Source organism: Morone saxatilis, unplaced genomic scaffold (genome assembly GCF_004916995.1).
Source record: "Morone saxatilis isolate NCDOM2014 unplaced genomic scaffold, NCSU_SB_2.0 Contig3, whole genome shotgun sequence".
NCBI lineage: Eukaryota > Metazoa > Chordata > Actinopteri > Moronidae > Morone > Morone saxatilis.
Genome location: NW_023339873.1, coordinates 5973604 through 5998172, shown reverse-complemented (window position 1 = coordinate 5998172; position 24569 = coordinate 5973604). Strand labels below are relative to the sequence as shown.

Sequence of the window (24569 nt, the reverse complement as noted above, 5' to 3'; positions counted from 1 at the left end):
CCTGTAACTTCAAACTAGTGGAATGTTCATCTATGGTTTAATACTAGTAATACTAATTGTATGTCATTGTTATTATTTCCCTCTTTGTCTCTCCCTGTGTATCGCTGTTATTATTATAGACACTCATACACTTTGTTTCTCTTTTCTGACCACTCAGGAGCTTCAGCGTGACATAGAGAAGCACAGTACAGGAGTGGCGTCTGTGCTGAATCTGTGTGAGGTGCTGCTGCACGACTGTGACGCCTGTGCTACCGATGCAGAGTGCGACTCCATCCAGCAGGCAACTCGTAGCCTTGATCGCCGCTGGAGGAGCATCTGTGCCTTGTCAATGGAGAGGAGACTTAAGTAAGATAGAAGGAAAAGAGGTCATTGATGTTTCTGTATGTAATTATTATTATTAATAATAATTTTTCACTAATATCTCCCTCTGTTAGGATTGAGGAGACGTGGCGTTTATGGCAGAAATTCCTAGATGACTTTGCACGTTTTGAGGAGTGGCTGGCCACTTCAGAAAAGACTGCTGCTCTGCCCAACTCCTCTGGTGTCCTGTACACTGTAGCCAAGGAGGAACTTAAGAAATTTGAGGTATTGCAAGAAAAGAAGAAAAGAGACATGACACAGGACAAATTCTTGCAGCAGAAGGATGTCCCTATTGATTAACGCCACATTAATAAAAGTCTGTGTTTCTGTAGGCCTTCCAGAGGCAAGTCCATGAAAGCCTAACCCAGCTGGAATTAATCAACAAGCAATACCGCCGCCTGGCCAGAGAAAACCGCACAGACTCTTCCTGTCAACTGAGGGAGATGGCTCACGATGCCAATCAGCGATGGGACAACCTGCAGAAGAGGGTGGCATCAATCCTCCGCAGGCTTAAGGTACATACATTAATACATTTTTTATTGCGTAAATTTCAAAATTTTCGTCTCACTTTTATGTGAAATGGTAGCATCTGTAGGTTCCTCCTGTGTGACTGTATGTTAAATCAATGACTAATGAAGCCACAGTTGTTAATTTATACTACAGACAGTATACTTCCATAATGTACACCTGTAGCTTATTCTAACAACAGCATCTCGATTCCAAATATGCAGCACTTTATTAGTCAGAGAGAGGAGTTTGAGACAGCCAGAGACGGCATCTTGGTGTGGTTGACGGAGATGGACCTTCAGCTGACCAACATCGAGCACTTCTCTGAGTGTGACATTCAAGCCAAGATCAAACAACTCAGGGTAGGTTTGTCACAACAATAGTTCAGACCCACATGGTCCAGACCTACCTACATCCTAACAAACTTGCTTATTTCTTTACTTTGTGTTGACCAACATATATGTGTGTTTATCTTTTCATATATTATTTCTAGATTTTGACATCCTGAGCATTTTGGCACCTTGTCATCTCATATACTTAGTATATTTGCCATTGTGAAGAGCAGCCCCTGACATTGTATAAATGTCTATCACACCAGTAATACTGAATATTAAAACTGTAAAATCAAATCAGGAAGTTCATCATCTGGTAAAGGTCATGCATTTTGATATTGAGATTGTGAAAGAACCTTGTGTTTGGCATGAAAAACAGTTATCTGTGCTCTTCTCCCTCTGGTCCCACAGTCGTTCCAACAGGAGATCTCTCTCACTACAGCCAAGATTGAGCACATCTTCCACCAGGGAGAGGCGCTGATAGAGAAGAGCGAGCCTCTAGATGCTGCTGTCATTGAGGAGGAGCTGGAAGAGCTGCAGCGCTACTGTCAGGAAGTGTTTGGCCGAGTGGAGCGCTACTACAAAAAGCTTATCCGGCTTCCGGTAAGACTTGAGATTGAGACCATACCAAAAAACATTTTATTAATCTTTGTTTTCACAGTGTATTGTGGCTCAATTCCAGGCATCAAATACTGGTCTAAATCTCAACACTCAAATCAGCACAAACTATACATGTCATGATTTTTTTCTTCAGCTTGCAGACGACGATACCGAAGTGTCATTCTCGGACCGTGAGCTGGAGCTGGACGAGCCTGGTGATTTGTCCAGCCTACCATGGAACGAGCGTTTGGGCGATGGCTTCCTGTCACCGCTGCCTTCCTCCGGACGCTCAGCCTCACTGGCAGCCCAGCTTCGGACCGAGCGCTCAGGCAGGGACACCCCAGCTAGTGTGGACTCCATTCCTCTGGAGTGGGACCACGACTACGACCTGAGCCGCGGGCTGGAGAGCGCCAGCAGAGCCCTGAGAGAGCAGCAGAGTGAGGAGGGAGACTTCCTCCCGCGGCCTGCCTCAGCCTTGTCAGGTTAGTTTCCAAACACACAAACCATTCTGCTGAAAGTTAAAGTGATAATTTAACTTTAAAGAACTGTAATTTAGAACAATGGTGTATGAGGTAGGCTAGTTATTTTTGACATGTAGAAAACGTTGTTTTAAGTAAGAAGGGAGAGCATCCCAACATCCCAACATGACCTTATAACTAAACAACAGAATAGGTCAGAATAGAATCAGTGACTCCCAAAACAATCAGCTATAGTTTCAGCCATGAACCAAAGGGTATTTGCTAAAACTTGGTTCGTTAGACTCTGGATGGGTAAACTTTGTCACACTATATATTGTATTTTCCTGTGACTGATAACGTATCTGTGTTGCGACATCCATCCATCCATCCACTGATGCATCAAACAAGGTTAAAAACAGCAGAGGTTAATCAGTTCATGTCAAACAGTGTAATGCCCGCTGCTGAATGTGTGTACTGTATAATGTTTCTTCCAGATGTAGTGATCCCAGAGAGCCCTGAGGCCTATGTTAAACTTACAGAACAAACACTGAGGTCCTCCACTGGTAGGCAACAGCAGACCCCAGCATGCCACAAGTGTTTGGTGGCAGAATTAACAGCTGCACTCTGAGTGATAAACACTTATAGCCTATTCACTGGCTTGGACTTTGATTTGTGTTGATTTCCTCTCTTATACACACTTTGGGCACACACTGTAACTAATTGCAACACTTTCTAACACTGTGGGATAGGGTCAATTCCATTTTTATTTATTCAATTTACTGGTTCTGCTCTCTAATTCGGCAGAACTGAAATGGAATTCAGCCTAACCCTTCTTTCTAACTGGCTTTCTTACTTTTTTTTTGCAGTGTGATGTGTAGCTAACCTCTTTGGATTTTTTTGATGTGCATTTTATGTTTTAGAAAAAGCATGTTGTATTATTGTCACAGTGAACAAGTCTGAACTCTGAACTTCTGGCTGAAGGGATTGCAGATTTGTTTAAAGTAAAGTTTTCGTAGGCTTCGTTCACGCAGAGACACATTGCATAAGAAAAATGCTTTTGAACTCTGTAATTCAAATGAAGGATGCAATTCCTAATGCAAGCAAGACAGGAGAGCACTGAGATGAGGCTGTTGTTTGTCACAGAGTATGTACAATAATCACTTGTCAAACTGCGATGGGCAGCATGAGTGGCAAGTGGTAGAGAAACCGATCTGCATTCCGACTTCTTTCAACTCATTTTTTGCTCTCCACGTCTTGTGTTTCTCTGTCTGACCGGGGCCTCACTTCTTCTTCGGTTGTAAAGTATTTTCAAGTAACCATTATGATCGAATATTTAATGATAAAAAGATGCAAAGATGACAAGCTGATGTTGTTGTCCACAGGAGAGGTTGCCTCTACAGACTCACATGTTCACCCTCTGGACACCACCCGTTTCCATCTGCAACAAATGGACAGCAGTCGCAGCCGCACACCCACAAGCACAGAACTGGATGCCTCGTACATGGGATATGTATGTGTTACTCTGACAGCTAAATATTGACAGCAGGCCAAAACAAAACCACAAAACTACATAAAAACTATACATAAAGTGATAATTCTGTTTGATCTGTTTATATGCAATGTAACAACCAACGTTGCTATAAAACCTGAAACATTAATGCTTATTTATGTTTTTTAATTAATGCTCAGACAACATTTTGTTACCAGTCAATGATCCCCTTTAGATTAGCACTTGATTATCAAGCTTAAAGGTTTTTGTTATAAGGTTAAAATGTACATCCTATTCTGAAATGCTGGTGTAATGTAATTTGCTTACACTAATTGTACTTGTACAAAATAAACCTGTAACTTATCACATATATTTTGTAGATGCGGCTACTGGGTGAGTGTCGTGGCAGTATTGACACAGTGAAGAGGATGGGTGTTGAGCTGAAAGAGGAGGAAGACACGGTGTCTGGACTGGCAGATCCCAGTAGCTCAGAGTCCCAGACATCAGGTAATATTAAACCACAAACTATCCTGCACACATATATCCTACGTTACCATACATTTAAATAAATCCGTATGAAAGGAAAAGGTTAAAATATGTAAATGTTTCTGGGCTTTTATCCAGTAGGTGAAATTCTGCTTATATAATGTGTCTGTTTTCTCTTACACCTTGCAATCTAGGAGTGATCGAGCGCTGGGAGCTCCTGCAGGCTCAGGACCTCAGCAAAGACATGCGCACAAAGCAAAACCAGCAGCAGTGGCAGCAGCTGAACTCTGACCTGAACAATGTTTGGACTTGGCTGGGAGAGACGGAGGAAGAGCTGGAGCAGCAGCAGAGGCTGGACCTCAGCACGGACATCCAAACGATCGAGCAGCGCATTAAAAAGCTGAAGGTATTGTTTTCTGTTGATAATACCTTTGCGTGGTATGTTTCATTTTTTATGAAATGGTCAGAAATGTTGTTTCTTGTCTAAAGTTTACCAACAAAATGCTGACAGGGCTGACATAAGTGACATGGTGTAATCCGAAATGAGAAATTGATTGACAAACCATCTTCACAGCCTCAGTACTTTATTTCCAGCATGTTGGTTTAGTTAGAATTAACCATTAAATGGTGTATTTGTGCAGTGTAGGATCTCCTAATCCTACAATAATAATTGCTGTTACCTACTCAGTTAGCTACCTAATTGATTGCAAATATGATAAAAGATGCAATGTAGCATTTTGATTTATGGGTTTAGACACTACAGACCAAGTCCTTATATTGGTTCCTTGTATTGTTGTTTTCTTGACTGCATTCATTAAATGTAAAATGTACATTTTTGGCTACAGGAGCTGCAGAAGGCATATGACAAGCGCAAAGCTATTGTGCTGTCCATCAACCTGTGCAGCGCTGAGTTCGTGCAGTTGGATACAGAGGAGTCCCGAGAGCTACAGGCCAAACTGAAAGACATGAACAACCACTGGGACAAACTGGGCAGCTCACTGGAGGAATGGAGGTCCTCATTACAGGAAGCTCTCATGCAATGTCAGGTAGGTGCCAGTCATCATATTCAGACCCTCACTGTTAAAACAGGGGCCTTAATAGAAAAGTTCAGTTGTTCTGTTCTATAGTTGATCCACTTCTGATTAACAGGACTTCCATGAGATGAGCCATGGTCTGCTGCTCTGGTTGGAAAACATCGACCGTAGGAGGAATGAGGTTGTTCCCATTGACCCCATTCAGGACAGTGACACTCTCCATGAGCATCATAAAACACTTACGGTACAGAACTATACTCTATACAGTACATACATATATATCAGAATCAGGTTTATTGCCAAGTAGCTTTTCACATACAAGAAATTTCTACGTATATGTGCATAACATAATATGAAAAATGGAAGTACTGCAGATCAAGAAGCATAAATAGAAAAATAGTGGAACAACATTTAACTTAAGGTAAACACTACAATATTTCAATTGTTTTAACCAGGCAGCTGTCCATTGCAGCAGGGGGTTTGCTGAGTAGTAACAGTGAAGGACTATACTGAGATTTTGGGTCATATTTTAACTCCCACATAAAAACCTTGCTTCCTCATCCAACACCTACAGTATCTTGTCTTTCATGTCACCTGTGATTCTCTATTGAACAGTAATTGATAATTACATTTAAAGAATCTTTAAATATAAGTTATATCCATACATTTTGTGTCTGTTAAATGTAAAAACAGTATATTTTGACCAAACTCTTAATTTAAGAGTGGATATTTAAAGTTGAATGGGCCCAGGGTCATAGTTTTGGGCACTTACAGTAAGCCCACTTTTACATCCTGATTACCACAATGGATCAAAGTACTGTACCAGATGTTTCAAATACAAGAGGACTGTATGAATAATCCTAATTCCCTTACTGTTTTAGAATTCATGTCTCATGTTTACAATCCCCTCAGCAAATCCGCCAGGAGCTGCTGGACTCCCAGCTCAAAGTTGCCTCGCTTCAAGACATGTCCCTGCAGTTGCTGGTCAACTCTCAGGGCAGCGACTGCCTGGAGGCCAAAGAGAAGGTTCATGTTATTGGGAACCGCCTCAAACTGCTGCTAAAGGAAGTAACCCGAGACCTCAGAGAGCTGGCCAAGATTCTGGACATCACAAGCAGTCAACAGGTAGATCTTCACTTACCATATACCTGTGCAGTGTTACCTGTATGCATCTCATACTTGTAACCTTGTGGAGGCAGTATTTAGCTTTAGCGTTAGCTTTTTTAATAAATACAATATATGGTTCCCTTATATCAGGGATCAGTATTATGTGAAACTGATGGTCATTAGTAAATAAGGGCTAACAGAGATACAGCTAATTATTTCTACTATTAATTTTGCAAAATGAATAGCGTGTTGCACTACGAGACCAGAGATGTAATTGATCCACACACAGTAAACAGTGGCGTCTTCTCTAATGGCTGAATGAAAGTACTGTTGACACAAATCTGTTCTGGTCAAAAATGCTAAAGCTGTGGAACCAAATACTGCCCTATTTTAAGGGATACTTGTTTCATTTAAATTAAGTAAATCATATTATTTATCTGCTAACACTGCAGCACAGTAGTCTCAGCTTTGTGTTCACTTGGGAGCAATATAAGAGGCTACAAAGTCATTTGAATTATGTATTTACTTTGTTTTCAAAAGTAGATTTATGAAAGGTTCAGCTCCCTATATGTTTGTTGAAGGGCCAGATGTTGCCCACTGGCCACTATTTGCCTACCGCTGTCTGATATTTAATGCATCTCTCACTATCTTTCTCTCTTTGTGTAAATGTTTCCTTTGTCAGGATCTGTCATCTTGGTCATCTGCTGATGAGCTGGACACGTCGGGTTCCCTCAGTCCTGTATCAGGAAGGAGTACACCAAGTCGGCGACGATCGGTAACGTATACACCTACCTGTACACGCCGCTCTATGGAAGCCAGGTGTTCGATTAACCTTCCGAGACACGATTACAATAACCTGTGCCCCAAATGCCCCATTGAAGGCCATATTCACCCTTGTCATCCCAAGATCTCTCCTCACACCTTTCTACACCTCCACAACCTGCTTTACACTCCCTCCCTCTGAATTCTGAACTTTTTCCCAGTCTTTTTAGTCTTCTTGCATGATGTCTATTACCAGAGCAACACCCTGCCAGAGACCTGCAGAAACCTTTCTTTTTTAACTTTTGATTTCCTCTTTGTTTTTCTTGGATGATTTTTTTCAGTCCTGCCTTAGTTGTCACTTTTTCTCTCTTCCAGTTTTTCCACATTAAAAAAAAGAACTTCTGTCCTACAAATCTTTTTCCCCACTAGACTTTCCTCTAATTTCTCTCACTCTAGTTTTGGTTTGATCCCTGTAGTGTTATTCTCAGGAATACTGGCGATCATGAAACTGCTAAATTTGCAAAAGAAGCATAGAAATTGTGGTTTTATCATGACAAAAGCATGATATTTGTTTTATATTGTAGGCTGTAAGAATGAGAAAGCCTTATTTTTTGCATCTGTATTATTTATCTAAATATCAGTCCAAATAAGCATGTCACTGCTTATATTATGTGTATGTTACTATATGTGAAATTCATGCATTACATGGCATAATTTGTAGCTTCCTATTGTTGCCCTCACAAGCCGAAGCACTTCAAAGTAGTCATGCACTTTGAAAAGCCAGAATCCTTGTTATCACGGGTTACAAAATCTATCACCTTCACATATGATTTTGTCGCTGCTCTTCTTTCATTTGGGGATTTCTTCTCATCGGTAGCTTTGTCTTGATTTGCCTGGACTGAAACATACTTTCTTTCTTTTACCCCACTTCCCCCCCCTGTTCATTGCAAACAGCAACGGGGCAAATGTAGTCTGTCACAGCCTGGACCCTCTGTGAGCAGTCCACACCACAGGTACCTTTCTGTTGGTTTCTAGCACACCCAGAAGATAATGGAACTCATCAGCCCATGATGCACTTGGAGGCCGATTCATGCTTTCACTTCCACCCCAACTCTTAAACAACAGCTGTGTTTTAAAAAATGAAAAAATAAATAAACCCCAATTTCACTTTTTAATAATAGTACCAGATTAGCAGCTCATGATAGTGAATTCCATCATCTTCTGTAAGTCTAGACGCTCTGTGTAGGCTAGGTGACGAGGTGAAATGCAGATCCTTGATAAAAGAGTTTCACAAGGAATGGTGCAAGGCCTCTTCTCCGCCAATGTCCTCGGCTGCTTAATATCGCTAACCAGAGGGCATTTCTTACGTATAACACAAATATTTCTCTATATCTAACACTCCGTCGCTGTTACTGAGCACACACACTTCTTTTCTCAAATTGCCGAGCCAGTAAATGTCTGCAATGAACAATGCAAAGGCTGCAGTTTCTCTGTCTCTCTCGCTCTCTCGTGTGTGACATTTCTTCTTCTTCTGCTGCTGCTGCTATCTCACCGACTATCCACCATCTTCCCCCCCTCAGTCTGTCATCTGTCAGTCTTGCCTCTCAGGTCTCCATTTATTAAGTGGTAAGGGGCACATTTGGTAACAACATAGGATTACCTGAGTGTAAAATCATACATCACTAACATCCATGCATTCCTGGAGTCAGAAATCTCTTTAATGAAATACATCTTGAGAGTACTGCAGGCCTGTTTTCTCCTGATTTAAAGAAATAAGTCAATTGTTTCTCCACAGTGGGTAGGTGTATGTAAGCTTCTTTACAATAATTCCCTTCAACTTACCGTGGTTTCTAACCATCGAGGCCAAAAGAAGACAGTTTTTACTGAGGGTGATGGTGACTATAATGATAAAATTAAATTAACAGTCTGACATTTTGGGAAACACGCTTATTTGTTTCCTTGCTGAGAGCTTCCTCTTTTAGAGCCCTTATGCTAAGCTAGGCTAACCCGGCTCTAGCATATTTAACACACAGATTTGAGAGTGGTATCAATCTTCTCATCTAACTTTCAGCAAGAAAGAAAATTAACGCATTTCCCAAACTATTCCTTTGAAAAAAAGCTTAGCTAAAGTCAAAGAAGCTGTTTCTAATTGCTATGCTCTTCTTGCCTCGGCATGCTTTGCATTTTTCAACAGGACACAAACTTTCAAAGAGTCCTATTAAAAAACAACATGTCATTATTCAGCTGATACTTGCAGCATGCCTTTTGTCTTTTATCCTAACATCCTTTGCAAAGGAATGCAAGCTTATATATTAAATGTATTTGTTTGGTGCAGGACTGTACAGTATGTATGCCTGGAAAACTGTTTTGTGACCGTCTTTGTTACTGTGTCTCAGTCAGCATGATCACAATGTGAAACATTGTCCCAACATCGCTTTGAACCGTGTTGGCAATGTCTTTTAAACACAGCACAGTCCTTAAGTAAAGCACGGTCATGCAATTCCTCCGTCGCTGAACTGAGATCTTATTTGGATTGAAAATTAGTAGACATCACCTAAACACTGAAGCATATGGAGATAAGGATATTAAATTACAGAGCAGCTGAAGTGAAGTTTATTGAGTTAGAATAATTGAATTTGTCGGTTATTTTTGCTGAGTTTATTTTTGTGAACAGCTAAGAAAAACAATTGGCACATTTAAGGTTGCCTTTACAATGTGATTACACTGGTCTGAAATTAGGGATTCAGATGACAAAAACAGATATCAGGATTTTGTATGTTCTTATCGATCGATGTGAGTGACTAAACATCAGTATGTGCTGTGTCATGAATGCATGTGTGTGAGCAGGTCTCGCAGCGACGCTGGATCCGTTTCCTTCCCTTCTGATTCGGAGACATCGGCGGGTCGTAGGTCGTCGTTCCTGTGCCGCGTCCTCTGGGTCGCACTGCCTCTTCAGTTCCTTCTGCTCCTGTTAGTGGTCTTTGCCTTCCTGCTGCCAATGTCTGAGGAGGACTACTGTTCGCAGTCCAACAACTTCGCTCATTCCTTCTACCCGATGCTTAGCTACACTAACGGGCCACCTCCAGTGTAGGCTGGCTGTAAGAGCCAGTCATTTCAGTATTCCTACATCAGTATGACTTCAATTCGATTCTTCCTGACAAAAACTGATCTTTGTCATCCATCTGTACTGCAGAAAAACAGCTGCCATCTACCGTTAATATCTTTCTGTGTAGCACATAGGATCAAGCATCTCAGTATGTAACTCTGTGTAATGCCGTGTCGATTAAGGAGCATCTTTGGTGTAACCAAACTGAAGAAACTGTTTTTGCCCACAGTGGACATGCTGGATGAATGAACTGAAGATCACCTCAGTGGCATATACATGTTGTATTTCTATGAAGAGATCTGTCAGTGGATAGCACCAAAGTTAAATGCTGAAATTTAGCCTGTGAATTTGCTTGTAACTCAAAAATTTGTAAAAGAAACAAACAAAAATTAACATTTAATATGTCTGACATTGCAATTATTTTTTTACCTGTATTTTGGCATGCAGTTTGCTTTTATTTACTTACATCCTTCATTGTGTCTGTGTCCATTTTTAACCTGAATTACATGGATTCAAGTAAGATTAATTTAAGCCAAGTTGCGTGTTTTAATATCAAAGCCAGACACAATTCAAGAGTTTAACCTTTAACATCAGTCATCCATGGTCTTTATACATTTTGCTGTTTTATTTTTTAAACAAAATCTTAAATACAACTTTATGATTGAGAATTATGACATATAGAACTATTGTATATTTTGTATGACTGTCAATTCAGTATCAAATGTATGTAATAGTCTAAGATTATGTAAAATGTGTACATAATGGTAAAAAAAATCAATATGAAAATGTATGTATATGCGACCATCAAAAACAATGAATGCCAAATCCTCATTTTGATATTTGTCTTTTTATTCGATTTTTTGTAATGTGACTTATATATATTTTTATGTGACAAATATGATGCTTGATAGATAAGTTCATACTGTATAAGGTCTGTTTTTTAGATCACAGATTTACATTTTAAGTGCAGTTTGGCATAAGTATAATGTATAAATCTAGGCTTCATGAATAGGAACTGCGTCTCCTGGATAAGGAGACCTGGAGGTAGAAAGATCCTGGGAGGAGCTGTCAAGTAGGTCGTGGATTTGGTGGAGATGAGGCCTCTGGTGGGCAGGACAGTGCCAGGGCATGTTAACATGGTGGAGGTGGTGATGGTGATGATGACTGTGAAGATGGGTGTCCAGTAATTTAATGATTTCATTATTTGGAAGAGCCAGGGCTGTGGCATCCAGACCCAACATCTGGGAAACAACCATCCGGAAATCCACCAACTGAACAAGGGAGAAAAAAATAACACATCTAAGTTTGATTTTAAAAGTATAATCTGTTATACAACTGTAAATACGAGTCACCACATCATTTGAACCTCCTACCACTCCTGAACTGACGGACCGCCTTTTTAATACACAGACTAACACTTATAGCACTAATAGCTAAATGACAGGTTTGAGGGTTCTCTGGTGCCCTTTAAAGCTGTAATTGACTTTAAACCACTTGGGGGCAGCAAAAACAAACTATAAACACAACATTGTCATATGATCGCCTTTTAAGTTGGTGTGGTATTAGCAAACACTTGCATATTTACACCTCCAGCAGCAGATACAGCATTATTATTCATTTGAAATTATGTGTCTGGCCAATGTAAGTCCAATATTAATGTTATATCCCATTTCTGCCAATAGATCCTCCTAAATGTTAACACCACGCTGAAAATCAATTTATTTCACTGCCCATAACCACAGCCAAGTCATTTTTGAGTTGGCTTTGATCATTTTTGATTATTTGAATTAACTTATAAGTCTGCTGTATTTTTAAAAAAGAAATTACAAAAGATCTTGTCTTTCAATTTTGTTTGCTTGAAAATAAGTAGATATTAGTAGGTAGTTTGTATTTGATATTTTATGCTACCACCTGTCTTGAGACCATATAAAATAGCAATATAGAGAGGACGTAGAGGACTTTCTTTAAATAAGAAGGTTCATTCACACAGGTTCGTTAACATCTGCTGTGGAAGGTCATGTGGTGTGGTTAAAAGCTTTGGAAACAACAAGCAATTTTGACCTTGAGTTGAGTTGAGAAAATTTTACTTTCTACATAACTTTCTATGTCCAGATGTTGTTGACCATTCCCTCACCTCTCTCTCCCTGTCAGACAGCTGAGCCAGGCTCTGTCTGAGGGTGTTGAGTTGGTCCTGGTCGTCTCTCGTCTTCTTCTCTCGGCTCTGTAGGTCTGAGCTCACTGTGTTCAGCTTCTTCTCCACCTTGGCCTTCCCCTCCACCAGCTGATCCAGCCTCTTTTTCTGCTCCTGCATGGTCTGACTCTGTTCCATGACTTTCAACTTGGCACGTCAGACACAAGTGTTTAGTGAAGCAACTGTTATTCGGTGGCTTTATCAAGTTGGCTTACTGCTCTCAAATACTCTGACACTTAAGAATATATACAGTGGTTTTCAGAACAAACCTGCTTTACATAATTGGGGCACAATTACAAAGAATTTTATATACTTTCATTCACACATACACAGACGTTAACACAAATACAGATAAATTATGAGGTGAAAATGCCTCTGGACTGAATTTTGGCGTGAAGCCCTCTCCCCTCTACCTTGAGCTCGTTGGTATGGGACAGCTGGGCCTTGAGCTCAGTGTTGGACAGCTTGGTAGCCTTCAGTTCGCCTTGGAGACGCTCAAGTTTTTTCTGCAGCCTCCTGACCTCCAGGTGAGCATCGTCTCGTTCCACAGCCAGCGCTGATCGGCTCCTCTTCTCCTCCTCCAGCTCTGACACCTTCTTCCTCAGGAGCTGGATGTGGAGTCCTTTGCTCTCCAGCTGGTCTTTCTGGGACTTAAACTGTTGGGAACAGGAATATTTAGATTACAGGTGTATCGCTGGTCATGCCAAAACAGCAACTGTTTTGCACTTAGAGGTTTTCATTACTACTAAAATAAAATAATCAAATACCACTCTGCACACTTTTAGAAAGTTGTGATTCTTCCCTTTGTAATATTCAAGGATACTAAAACTTAAAGTTAAATTGCTTTAAATACCAGTAAGTATGGCCTACCTTTCGCTGTAGACTGTAGGTCAGACTTTTGCTTTCCACCAAAGCAGTTCCCTCTTGTTTAACAAGCTGCTCTACGCGTGACAGGATGAGTTTTAGCCTCATGTCGAAGCCAAGATCCACAGCAATGCTCCCAACCTTCATCGTCTCTGACAGCTGTTCCAGGAACTCTTCATACTGTTAAAAAACGCAGAGCATTTCTTCTCTTTTTTAAACATTTCTTATGTATTTACGTGTAACTGTCACTCCTTTCCCCCATGCTACTATATATGACTTCACTCACATGCTGTTTGTTGTGTCTTAGACTGTCACGATGCATGTCTGCTGTTAACAGCTCAGTCTCAAGACCCTGCAGTCTCTCCCTCAGGTCCTGGACTTGCTGCTCTGCAAGCTGAGCCCTCTGTAGCGCGCTGTGCTGGAGCTCCGTCTGCTCGCTCAGTTCCTCAGAGACATGAGACAGCCTGACCTCCATCTCTGATAAAGACTGCCTCCAAAAAATGTAGTAAGGATATTATTGTGTGCCTCTTTGACACATGGACGCCCAAGATTTAATATAAAAAGTAAATGTGGAGACCAGTGTTGGAAACTAAATACATTTACTTTATTGTACTGAAATAAAATGTTTAGATACTTTTTTCTAGTATTTTAATGTCATGCTACTTTCTTATACTTTTTACTATTCTGCATTTATTTTGCTTTTGCAGTTCATTTGCAGATCAATATTTAATGCTTTCTCCACCTCACCTTATTGCAGAGGTCATCCACTTTGTGTAAAATATCTCTCTCTGTGGGCAGGAGGACATTCTCAGACTTCCCCTGCAGCAGCCCTGCCATCTTTTTCAGGAACACCTGTAGTTTCTCCTCAGCTGCCTGGGTCTCTCCTTGGCTTGACTGTAGCTTTCTTTCAAGCTCCTCCACCTGTTTCTCCAAACAATTTGACTCTCGCCGAGCAGCCTCTATGACTCTCTTGCTGGCCTCAAGCCTCTCCATTAGGGTCTCCTTCTCCATCTCAACACTCCTCCTCCCCACCAGCAGACCGTCTAACTCCTGAAAGAGTCACACCACACAGTTTTATCAAATATTTAATAGAGCTCATATTGAAACAGGCTTTACAAACTCCTCCACAATTCAGCATGAAATTAAAAGATTATTAACACTCAATGGCTCAGATAAGATAGATATGTGTGCATACATTGTTTATACTGTCTGGCCACAGGACTATTAAAGACACTGAGGGCTTGTATAGTTTAATAGTTTTTCTGGGACTTTTATTAACCCTGCGGCGAGTATACATTCCACAGTTAAAGACATACACGTGGGTATTTTATAGGCTGATTGTATTATTTATTTACTCAATATAATTAAATTTGACTACTATTAAATTAACACAACAAATCAACTAATAAAATAATCACTGTTTACCTACCACAGTTGTAACCCTTGTGGTGAGGAGGCTATTTGTGCATGTGTGTCTTGTTAGGTAATAAAACTTTCACTGGAACATTTTAATAAATTAAAGAAAACATTTTGAAGACTGTTGTCTGGACAGAATTTTCTGTTGGGCGTACTGCCAACTAATTGTACAATATATAAACTTAAAGTTGTGTAAGTACCACTTTGAGTGAATCGAGAGCTGCTGCACTGTTGGCAGCCTTCCTCCTCTCTCTGTCCAGCTCTGCCACCAGCCTGAGCACCGTCTCCCTGCTGGCTTTACACTCCACCTCACAGGACTTCACACTCTCCTCCAGAACACCAATTCTCATCTTCAGCCTCTCCCTCTCATGAGACTGGTCCACCTAGTGATTCAAAAAAGAGTTATTATAAATTATATACTAGGACATTTTTATGTCTATTTTAAATTGCCATTAGATGTAATTTAGTTCTTGTATAATAACAAATGTGTATATATCATACAGAGAGTTTAAATCAATTTGTGTTCTATTAACATACCTCATCAGAGTTTTCCATAACTTCTATAATTAGAAGTGTTGCAGGGGAGGTGAATATACAGTAGAGACTTGTTTCTGTTTTAAGAAGTCTCCTGGCAACACCAAACACAAGGCTATACCAGGCTCCACCAGAGGGTGCACTGTAGGTGGGAACATCTGAAATCTAGAGACTTTATCAGTTACACAAAATAGATCTTTAGATGAAAATCAAATATAATTTATATTATTATATGATATTAAACAGGTCAAGAAAATGCATGAAATAACATAAAAGGTCAAAAAGCAAGAAGCTGATGAAGATGCATCTGAAGGTCAACCTCATCAAAGTGGGTTTTTGTTTGCCCTATGCCCTAATTTAAGACTTCCAGGTAGCCCTTCCTAAGGCAGTAACTTGAAATGATTTACACCTTCACTACTTCCTATTACCAATAAAGGGATTCATATTATGGTAGTTGCCATTTGGTCAGTTGATTACTTATTGCATTGTGTTGCAGAATGATGTAACTAAACCTCAATCTCACTCGAGAGCTGAGGAAACACTTAAAAAACTAAATAGTGTAACTGTAGTGAGTCCCCTTTTTTTGGTTTTATGCCCTTTAAATTGGGTAATATGTACTTGTGCCTCCTTCACACAGGTTATTATTCACCTCTTCAGGTTAAAGCCCCCTAGTAAATGAATTTGACACAGCTCATGTAGACCTAACCTAAATCTAAATATGATTAAAATTAAAATGAGTTTTATTTTTGGAAAAAAAAGAGCAATATTCTGGCCCTGGACCCAGAATTCATAGCTGTTAAATATGGAGTGGGGGTAAACAGGTTGCATCTCATGTCTCATGTCTGCTGCTACTATTTGTGCTATCTGTTGTTATGGATTCTTACTGTTTTTTCTCCTGTAGCATATGTGTTTATTATTCCCTAGTCTTACTGTTTTTATACTGTTTTTCCTCTATCGTTGCGCGCACATGAATCCCAATCGTCGGGACCAATAAAGGAATATCTGATCTATCTATCTATCATCTACTATCTATGCATCCCTATCTATCATCTATCTATCTATCATCTATCTATCTATCATCTACTCATCTATCTATCTTCTAATCTATCTGGCTACTATCTATCATCATCCTAACACAACTTACATCGCAGCCTGCCAGTCAGAGCGCAGGGCTGACGTGCACCACGTCATTACGTCACCTCAAACAGGAAACAGGATGAGCAAACAACAAACACGCCTCCCAGGTCTGTCACGCAAGGTGCCGTGGAGCTAAGTTGACTAATATGTCATAATTCTACTTTAACCTATCACTTAACACTTTCTGGAGTGTTACACATATATACAACGTTATATTTTAAGTCAACTCTATTTGAATCGCGTTGTTACCGGTAAGTTAACTGACGGCCACACATGAGCTAACATTACAGACTGATTTACAGCAGCACTTTATTAACTTCTGTTGCCTTAAAGTTAGCACAGAAGTTTATCTTGTATATACGTTCATTTAATATGGTCAAATCGTGAAGAGACTACCGGTGAGGATAGGGTAAGCTAATGTAGTCAAGGTCAGTCTTACTTGTTTTGGCTGGATTTAAGGTGGTATTCATGTGCTAATAGGCCCAGGTTGGTTTGCAGAGTCCTGTAATGCTTTGCAGTGTTAAATTAAAGCCTAACATATCACGCAGTTGCACTAACAACTGTTTCTTGTGTTGCAGCTCACCTGTACAGCTGTAGGTAAGGTAAGATGCTTCTCCGGACGTTGTGGTCCAGACTGGGAGCTCAGCATCCTGTAGAGAGGAAACCAGTCTTCATCTGTGCCTCTGCCAGTCTGTCCCAGTCTGTCCAACCACGCAGGTATGAATCCAAACCCAGGACCCCCTCAGACTGCTCTGGCCCGAGGACCTGTTATTCAAACACTCTTCACCAGCAGCAGACACATGTGAGACATGTTCTGCCTGCTTCAGGTGGATTTAAACATCTCAGCAGCACTCTGTTTACTCACCCCGCGATACTGGATATATGTAGAAGTGGACAGAAGCGCCTTTATTCACCTGACCTTGTGAAGTCAATATTAAAACCAACTTTAAAACCGGCAGCGGTGCCTGGAAAAAAGGTTCCCAAAGGACCGAGAACCAAACAACCTTCTAGAGCCAATCAGCCTTCCCTGAAAAAGGAGGACAAGGTGATTCAGCCAGTCGTCTGATCAGTGACTGATCTGTTGATACATGTCATGTTTAAGAGATTAATTCAACCCCCCCGTGTCTCTCTGTAGGATATGATGCAATGTATTGCCTTTGCAACAGCAGATCAGTATCATTTGCCAACACTTTGCCACGACTTGATCAACCAGGGCTTCCAAGAGATAGATTTACCAAGAGGTACGACTCAACACTATTCATGTATTACACCTTTCCAGGGAGTTAAATGTTTGGAACAACTAACACATTTTATGACAATCATGTTGTAATTTCAGATGCCTCAAATGTGCTGGTGATAAGCACAGACATGGCTGCCAAACCAGAGGACGATGCTGTAATGTTCTTCTTCAGGTATCAGTAAAGTAGTTTGTTCTCAAAGTGCTTTGTTTAGGCTTTGTCTTGATTAAGAATTGTCCGATGCTAAGTTATTTTAAAAAATTACTCGCACATTTTAGGTTATTAATTGGCCTGGGTATTGATCTTCAGTAGTTTTTTTGTGTCCTGACAGAAGTGTGTCTATAGATTCCGGCATCAAAAACTAAAAATCTAAATGTGGCTCACATTTTCTGAATCGTGCACTGATAGTTTGACATGTTTTGTTAGACGAAGCTGTTAAAAATGTTTATATTTCAAGATATCATTTTGGATTTGGTACTAAATCTTAAGTGTGGCATTGCTATTAGAAAAGATACCCAGTCCTAGTCTTAGTGTTTGATAACTTTATATCTTTATATCGCACACTGACTTTCCCAACTTGAAATTTCAGGGAAGGCTCAGTAGTTTTCTGGAATGTTGAGGAGAAAACGGTAAACAAAACTATATATTATATCATTTATCATATTTAATTGATTGTACTTTTGTTTTTACTTCTCTGCTGTAGCATATTTCTTTGAAAATGTAATTTTTTTCACTGTCTTTACAGATGAAAAAGGTTTTGAGAATATTGGAACATCATGAGATCCAGCCCTATGAAGTAGCATTAGTCCACTGGGAAAATGAGGAGATTAACTACACTGTTGGACAGTATGTTGATCTTCACTCGTGTGTTGTTTTTGTTTATTTGCACTTCCATACTTTCTGTAGCTTTTTGTGAATTTAAATCTTTTTTTTCTTCAGGGGGAATACAAAGCTTGAGCGCGGAAACTTTATTCTGAGTGACGAGATGGATCAGCATGGAGCTGTTCTGGAGAAATTTGCATTTTCAAATGCTCTGTGTTTGTCAGGTGAGGTCTGTTTGTAATGTTTTGTGGCAGCACTGTACTCAGCCTCTCCTCTGAGTGTATCTCTTGTTTTCTTTTTCAGTGAAGCTGGCAATATGGGAGGTGTCACTAGACAACTTTGTGGAGTCAATTCAATCAATTCCAGAGGTACAGTAGACACTTAACAGCAGGCAGGAAGAAATTATGAGTAATTGATTATCTGTAATGGTTGTTTGTCTCTAAGGCAGATCATGCATCAGTGCTCCTCTTAATGCTAATGTCCTGATCTATTTTTTTCCTCAAGACGCTGAAGTCTGGCAAAAGAGTTAAGTTGTCCTCTGCAGAGGTTATGAAGAAGATAGGCGAGCTTTTCTCGTTAAGGTAAATTCACTTTTCTCTAAATAGTGGTTTATTTAGAGGGAACGCCAACCTTTCTAGGTTTGTTTTCAAGGTTTTACAGCAACCCAAAACCTGTTGTTTCTGACAACCAGCTCAGATTTGTAATTTTGTTTTTTGGGAAGTTAGTTTGTTAGTTTAGTTAGTTGTGTCTTCCAGGTTATCAATAGTTTGTAATTTGTTGACATGCAAGTATTTTGAGTTGAGTTGATATTTTTAACTCTGGGCTGACTGACTCTGTTTAAAACCTTTGTATTTACCCCTAACTCTGACAGACACTGTATAAACCTGAGGTCTGACCTGCTCATCACACCTGATTTCTACTGGGACAGAGAAAACCTGGAAAAACTCTATGATAAGACCTGCCAGTTCCTCAGCATCAACCGCAGAGTCAATGTAAATAAAGTTCATCCAAAAAAAGGATGTGGCACCATCGTTGGACTCTGATACTTTGTGGTAAGAAGCCAATACTTTGTTTTTGATCTAAACTTCAGCATTGTCTGTGTTTTTAGGTTGTGAACGAGAAGCTGGAACACTGTTCTCAGTTAACAGATCTGATGAGAAGCCACCTGAGTGAGAAGCACAGCTTAAGGTTGGAGTGGATGATAGTCATCCTCATTACTATTGAGGTAAGCATATAAAACAGATCTTTGTGCCTGATGTATAAGTATATGATGTTTATATATATGTATATAAGATATACATCTTGTAAACCACTGTTGGACATTAGCTAGTCTACTTGAGTTATTTAATTAATCATAATACAGTATAATTCATTAATATTCTCTGCTAAATGTATTTTGCATTGCCTCTTTCAAGTTACTAATGTATACAGCCTTTTTTAAATTAAATACTATATACATCTGTTGTTTTGTTTTCCATCTAGGTTTTGTTTGAACTTGCAAAAATGATCTTCTAAACTGCTCCTCCAACAAAACTTAAAAGGGCACTAGAAGCTCCAAAGGAAGAATGCTGCACTTTACAAAGGTACTATGTATAAACGTATAAAGGTGTCAGTAATATGTGACATTGTTTTCTGGAAGCAACTGAAATCATGAAGCGGACCTAAATATTTGTGAATGTCTTACTGTTCCTGTTGTCCAGTATTTACATTTCAACAACACAGAAATAAATCAATACATATACATCACACATATTTTTTTTTACTGTTTTGTGGAAGATCACGGCTTAAGGGTGTTGCAGGGTTTTATATGAGGATTTTAAGCCTAGTGCACCAGTAGGACTTTTTAATTTTGGGATCAGCTGGCCACATAATGTTTATTGAGTTTTGTTTGTGTGTTTAACAGTGTTCATTTCATTTTCACATTATTTGCAAAAGTGTATAGCATGATGGCAGAGACTCTTACCTTCACATGTGACATTGTTCTTAAAAAGAAAGAAGAGTGCTGTGTTATAGAAGATGCAATAAAGTATTTGTTTTTGTTTAGTGTGTGCTTGTAAAATATCAACTTGTTGAGTAATTAGTGGTTCATGGATTCATGTGTAAAGGTAACTTATGATCACCAGTATTTTCAGTTCCAAAGAATTTGCAGAACAACAAGTACATGTATGAATTTATTCAAATAAAATAATATTTTATTAATAAAACACTGGTAAATATATATGTAAATATATAAACACAGGTAACTCAGGTTTATGTTTTGCATTTTGTCATTAGTGAACATGTACACAGATCAGGAAGGATTTTTGATAAAGTCAGTATAAGTGAAAACAACTTAAAGAGGACAAACAGCTAATACAACAACCCGTCATTACCTTATTTCTTCTCTCACCCTTACCACACACTTTATTACTGAGTCTATGGTATCATTGATGGCGTGAGCTCATTGAGGCTTACACACAAACAGCTGGGAAATAAAACAGGACAAGTAAAGCTGCCACAATTGTTGAAGTTTAAGGCTCTGCTGATTATAATTATATTAATGATAAATACATATGTGAAGATAAATTTAACTTAAAATAAAAATATTGTGTAAATAATTATTACTTTTTTAAAAACGATATGCCATGCTCTCGTCATGCTCTTATTTTAAACTTGTCAGAGTAGAAATTATTGTTGTATTGTTCAAAATGAGCACATTTCTGCCTGTATAAGCATTAAAATAGTCATTATGTACACGATAATATACAATAGTACTACTATGCTCAGGTCTATTGTTGTCATCTGGGAACATGTATTTAAGTGAAATGATTAAACAAATTCTTCATGACAAAACAATTTAGGAACACAGAAGATACAAAGTAAAGGCTGTGGAATATCTACATATTATGATATATTAATAGCATCCTTGTGTGTCAGGAGAAATTAACATTTGTCCTGTGCCTGGGACGGTACATTAAGAATAAATGTTGCACACAAATGTATTTGAAGCACAAAACCGTTAACAAAAATGTTGCCTTATTCTCTTAGACATATATAACCGAGTGAGATAGATCTTTGCAAAAAAACATAATTTATGATTGATAAGACCTGACATGATTAGTATTAAAAGTTGCACTATAGCATATTACATTTATCTAAATTGCCATTGCATAATGGATGTAGTTCACTGTCAAACAGGAGAATCACGCTGCATTCCCCTGAGAAGATTAGCACTTTTCCAGTTGATGCTCCTCTTGCCAGATGTCTCTCATTAATCACACCCAATAACAGCTTTTTTAAAAACTTTGTTTTTGATTGTCCAACCTTGAAAGAAAGAAATGTAGCATAATGTTAAATAATTTGGATATCCCAATGAATGTGATGCATGATCTGTAGGAGCAAGTTGATTTATGGGCAAAACATTGCAAAAATGACACAAAAAAAAAGCGAGAAAGGCCTTACCGATAAGTAACGCTGTAGTTGAGTTAAATTAATCCAACTCCATTGTAGTGGCGCTCGCAGTTGCAATTTCAAGATGCTCAAGTGCAACAGCGAAATCTTCACCTTCACTCTCAACTTCACAAGTTCCTGTTTTGTGCATTTCCTGTTGACTTTCTTCTTCCTCAGTCTTGAAATTAGGAGCCATTTCAACCTCATGTCCGAGTCCTGCTTTTTCCTCTTGCTCACTTTCTGTCTGGGGTTCTGGAGGTTCATCCACCTCAAGAAAGGACAACTCGGTTTCCTCCTGAGTGTAAATGACCTCCTCAGCATCCATCCACACATCCTGGTCATTTTCCTCTGTTTGTTTACCAGGCTCTTCTGCTTTTGTTTCTTGGCTTGCTTGACAAGCTTCAGAGACTACTGGCTGGCTCAGGAAGACTTCTCTTTTCTCTGTTGGCCTTACTGGTTGTATTGTTTTTGTCGCATAGACACTGGAGGTTACAGTCTCTGTTGATTTGATTTGTTCTACTGGTTCTACTGTCTCCATTGCGTGTACGCCGACATCCAGCAGGACAGGTTGATTTGTGATCACGACTCTTTCTGTTGAATTTGTGTTTGTAGCTGGTTCTGTAATTTCTGTTGCCTGGACACTGGAGGTTACAGTTTCTGTTGATTTGACTTGTTCTACTGGTTCTACTGTTTCTATCGCTTGTATGCCGACATCCAGCAGGACAGTTTGATTTGTGATCATGGCTCTTTCTGTTGAATCTGAGTTTGCTGCTGGTTCTGTAATTTCTGTTGCCTGAACAGCAACCTCAGTTAGCTCTGGCTGTTTCTGTTTCTGGCTCTCAGCTCTTTGTGTTGGATTTATTGCCTTTTCGGGTTCTACTGCCTCTACTACCTGAACTCCGACCTCAGACACATCTGTCTGTTTTACTGGTGCAATTCTCTCCGTCAAAGGGGGTGGGGAAGCTGGTGCCTTTGCTTGTCCAAACTGTATGTTAAGTTTGAATTCTAGAGAAAGACTTGACGGGGACTCCACATTACCTATTGAAGAGATTATTCCAGTGTTTTGGGGGACTACTAATCCAGTGTTACTAGGTGTTACAATTTGACTTTGAGCAATTTGTGTAATTTGTGCTTGTTCATGAATTTGTTTTGCATCTAATTCCTCTGATTTTAACTCTTCTGCTGTGACACCTACTTCTGAGCTTTTGAGTTCAGCTTTAGTTTCCTTCAAATCCTCTTTGTGATCATCGATAGAAACATCTAAACTTCCTAGAATATCAGGTGTTTGCATGAGATCCTCAGACACTTGCTGTCCAGTTGCATAGTCATCACTGATAACAGCAGGTGCTTCATCTTGTCTCTCACTGAACATGGCAATACTATCATCCATCACTTTTTGATCCTCCACTTCATTTGATTCACTTTCAACCATCTCACTTAATTTTGTCACAGCATCTGGCAAGTTTACAACCACTGGTTCGGATATTGTCTCTGGTAAGTTCTTCTTTACATGTTGAATAACTTCTTGAATGGCCACCTTGTTTTCCTCATTTATGATTTCCTCTTCAATCTCTGGCGTTGCAGAGAGATTCTCTACCTTCTCAACCGTTTCATGACAAACATCTATGACTTCTTTAGCTTCTGTTACCCCAACCTCTAGCACTGAGTCCACAATTGTCTCAGCTGATTTTATATTGACATCAACCACCTGCACTTGAATTCTGTGATTGTCCTCAAAAGTTACTAATGGCACATGCATCATCATGACCACACTGCCTTCCTCTGCTGTCTCAGTCACATCATCTTTTACTAATGGTGTGGCAGCCTCAACTTCCTTCTTGAATTCTAGTTCACTTGCCATTGTTTCTATCAAGGGTTCAGTAATTTCTGATGTTTTCTCTATCAAAACATCAGGTATTGCAACTGAGACATCTTTGAGATTACATATGACTACTTGCGCCAATACAGCATGCTCAACTGCAGCAGTCTTTGTCTTAGTGTCTGGAAGTTCAGTTTCTTTTTCTCCTTCAACACTGACTTCCACTGCACTAAGAAGCACTTCTTGTTTAGCTTCATCTGCAACTGCAGCATTGTCTGCACAAGGTTCTGAGTTTTTTTCAAGAAATGCAGTCTTTCCTAGGACTTGAACATCACCTGCTTCCTCATTAACAGAGGATACATGAACTGCTGTTAATGTTTGTAACTCATCTACAACTTCAGGGATGCTGTCTTCCTGCTCAACTTGTGGGATACTCTCAGTTTTTTGATCCTCTGTTATCGCTAAAGTCTGACCCAGTTGTGTCACAATTTCACTCTCAATTTCATCTGTAACTGAAGCAATGACATTGTTAACGTCTGGTTTGGCAGTATCTTCTAACAATATTTGCCTTTCAAGTTCCTGAGCAGGACCTCCCTCAATACTTTCGGTGTCTACATCCATATGCATTAAAACCTCTTCTTGAACATGTTCAGTTTTGGCAGCTTCCACTGGTAGCTTTTCTTCTGGCTCAACCCTCACTAGTGTTTCCTCTTTTGGTTCATCTATAACTGTTTCCACTGCTGGAAGATCCTCTGATGTTACTTCCATTTCAAGTGATACAAGGCTGTCCCCCTCTGAGTCTATTGTGGCTGTTTGTACAGCTTGTATTACTTCTTCTGGCTCAACCATCACTTCATTTTCCTGTTTGGGTTCATCTG

The 24569-nt window shown here is 39.6% G+C and overlaps 3 protein-coding genes across 10 annotated transcripts in view; 2 read left to right on the top strand and 1 right to left on the bottom strand.

Moving 5' to 3' along the window:
* Positions 1–11072, top strand: part of syne1b (spectrin repeat containing, nuclear envelope 1b) — a 74053-nt gene extending 62981 nt beyond the window's left edge. For 2 of the 6 annotated variants that reach the window (XM_035674110.1, XM_035674108.1), the window contains 16 exons: positions 158–345; positions 435–585; positions 693–875; positions 1092–1229; positions 1611–1802; positions 1954–2281; positions 2752–2820; positions 3640–3767; positions 4127–4253; positions 4427–4638; positions 5078–5278; positions 5382–5510; positions 6179–6391; positions 7056–7148; positions 8090–8148; positions 9983–11072. In XM_035674110.1, the coding sequence (XP_035530003.1) occupies positions 158–345; positions 435–585; positions 693–875; positions 1092–1229; positions 1611–1802; positions 1954–2281; positions 2752–2820; positions 3640–3767; positions 4127–4253; positions 4427–4638; positions 5078–5278; positions 5382–5510; positions 6179–6391; positions 7056–7148; positions 8090–8148; positions 9983–10226 (2655 nt within the window). In that variant the 3' untranslated portion in view covers positions 10227–11072. The remainder of the gene's footprint in view (positions 1–157; positions 346–434; positions 586–692; positions 876–1091; positions 1230–1610; positions 1803–1953; positions 2282–2751; positions 2821–3639; positions 3768–4126; positions 4254–4426; positions 4639–5077; positions 5279–5381; positions 5511–6178; positions 6392–7055; positions 7149–8089; positions 8149–9982) is intronic. The other 4 variants (XM_035674113.1, XM_035674109.1, XM_035674111.1 and 1 more) reach the window with 4 other exon arrangements.
* A 37-nt stretch (positions 11073–11109) lies between these two features.
* ccdc170 (coiled-coil domain containing 170) lies at positions 11110–15334 on the bottom strand. Its single transcript, XM_035674114.1, has 8 exons — positions 15250–15334; positions 14913–15095; positions 14044–14346; positions 13583–13783; positions 13303–13476; positions 12846–13088; positions 12376–12579; positions 11110–11512 (listed from the first exon to the last, which is right to left on the bottom strand). Exons 1-8 carry the CDS (start codon positions 15265–15267, stop codon positions 11237–11239), a joined length of 1602 nt encoding a protein of 533 aa, XP_035530007.1. The 5' UTR covers positions 15268–15334; the 3' UTR covers positions 11110–11236.
* Positions 15335–16451: 1117 nt separating this feature from the next.
* The window catches only part of rmnd1 (required for meiotic nuclear division 1 homolog), a 14876-nt gene continuing 6758 nt past the window's right edge, over positions 16452–24569 (top strand). The window contains exons 1-12 of one of the 3 annotated variants that reach the window (XM_035674117.1): positions 16452–16490; positions 16962–17428; positions 17519–17624; positions 17720–17795; positions 18211–18250; positions 18367–18467; positions 18561–18667; positions 18747–18811; positions 18948–19024; positions 19315–19435; positions 19552–19668; positions 19926–20642. In XM_035674117.1, coding sequence (XP_035530010.1) covers positions 16991–17428; positions 17519–17624; positions 17720–17795; positions 18211–18250; positions 18367–18467; positions 18561–18667; positions 18747–18811; positions 18948–19024; positions 19315–19435; positions 19552–19668; positions 19926–19958 — 1281 coding nt within the window. In that variant the 5' untranslated portion in view covers positions 16452–16490; positions 16962–16990 and the 3' untranslated portion in view covers positions 19959–20642. Of the gene's footprint in view, positions 16635–16961; positions 17429–17518; positions 17625–17719; positions 17796–18210; positions 18251–18366; positions 18468–18560; positions 18668–18746; positions 18812–18947; positions 19025–19314; positions 19436–19551; positions 19669–19925; positions 20643–24569 lie in introns of those variants that run through there. The other 2 variants (XR_004797142.1, XM_035674116.1) reach the window with 2 other exon arrangements.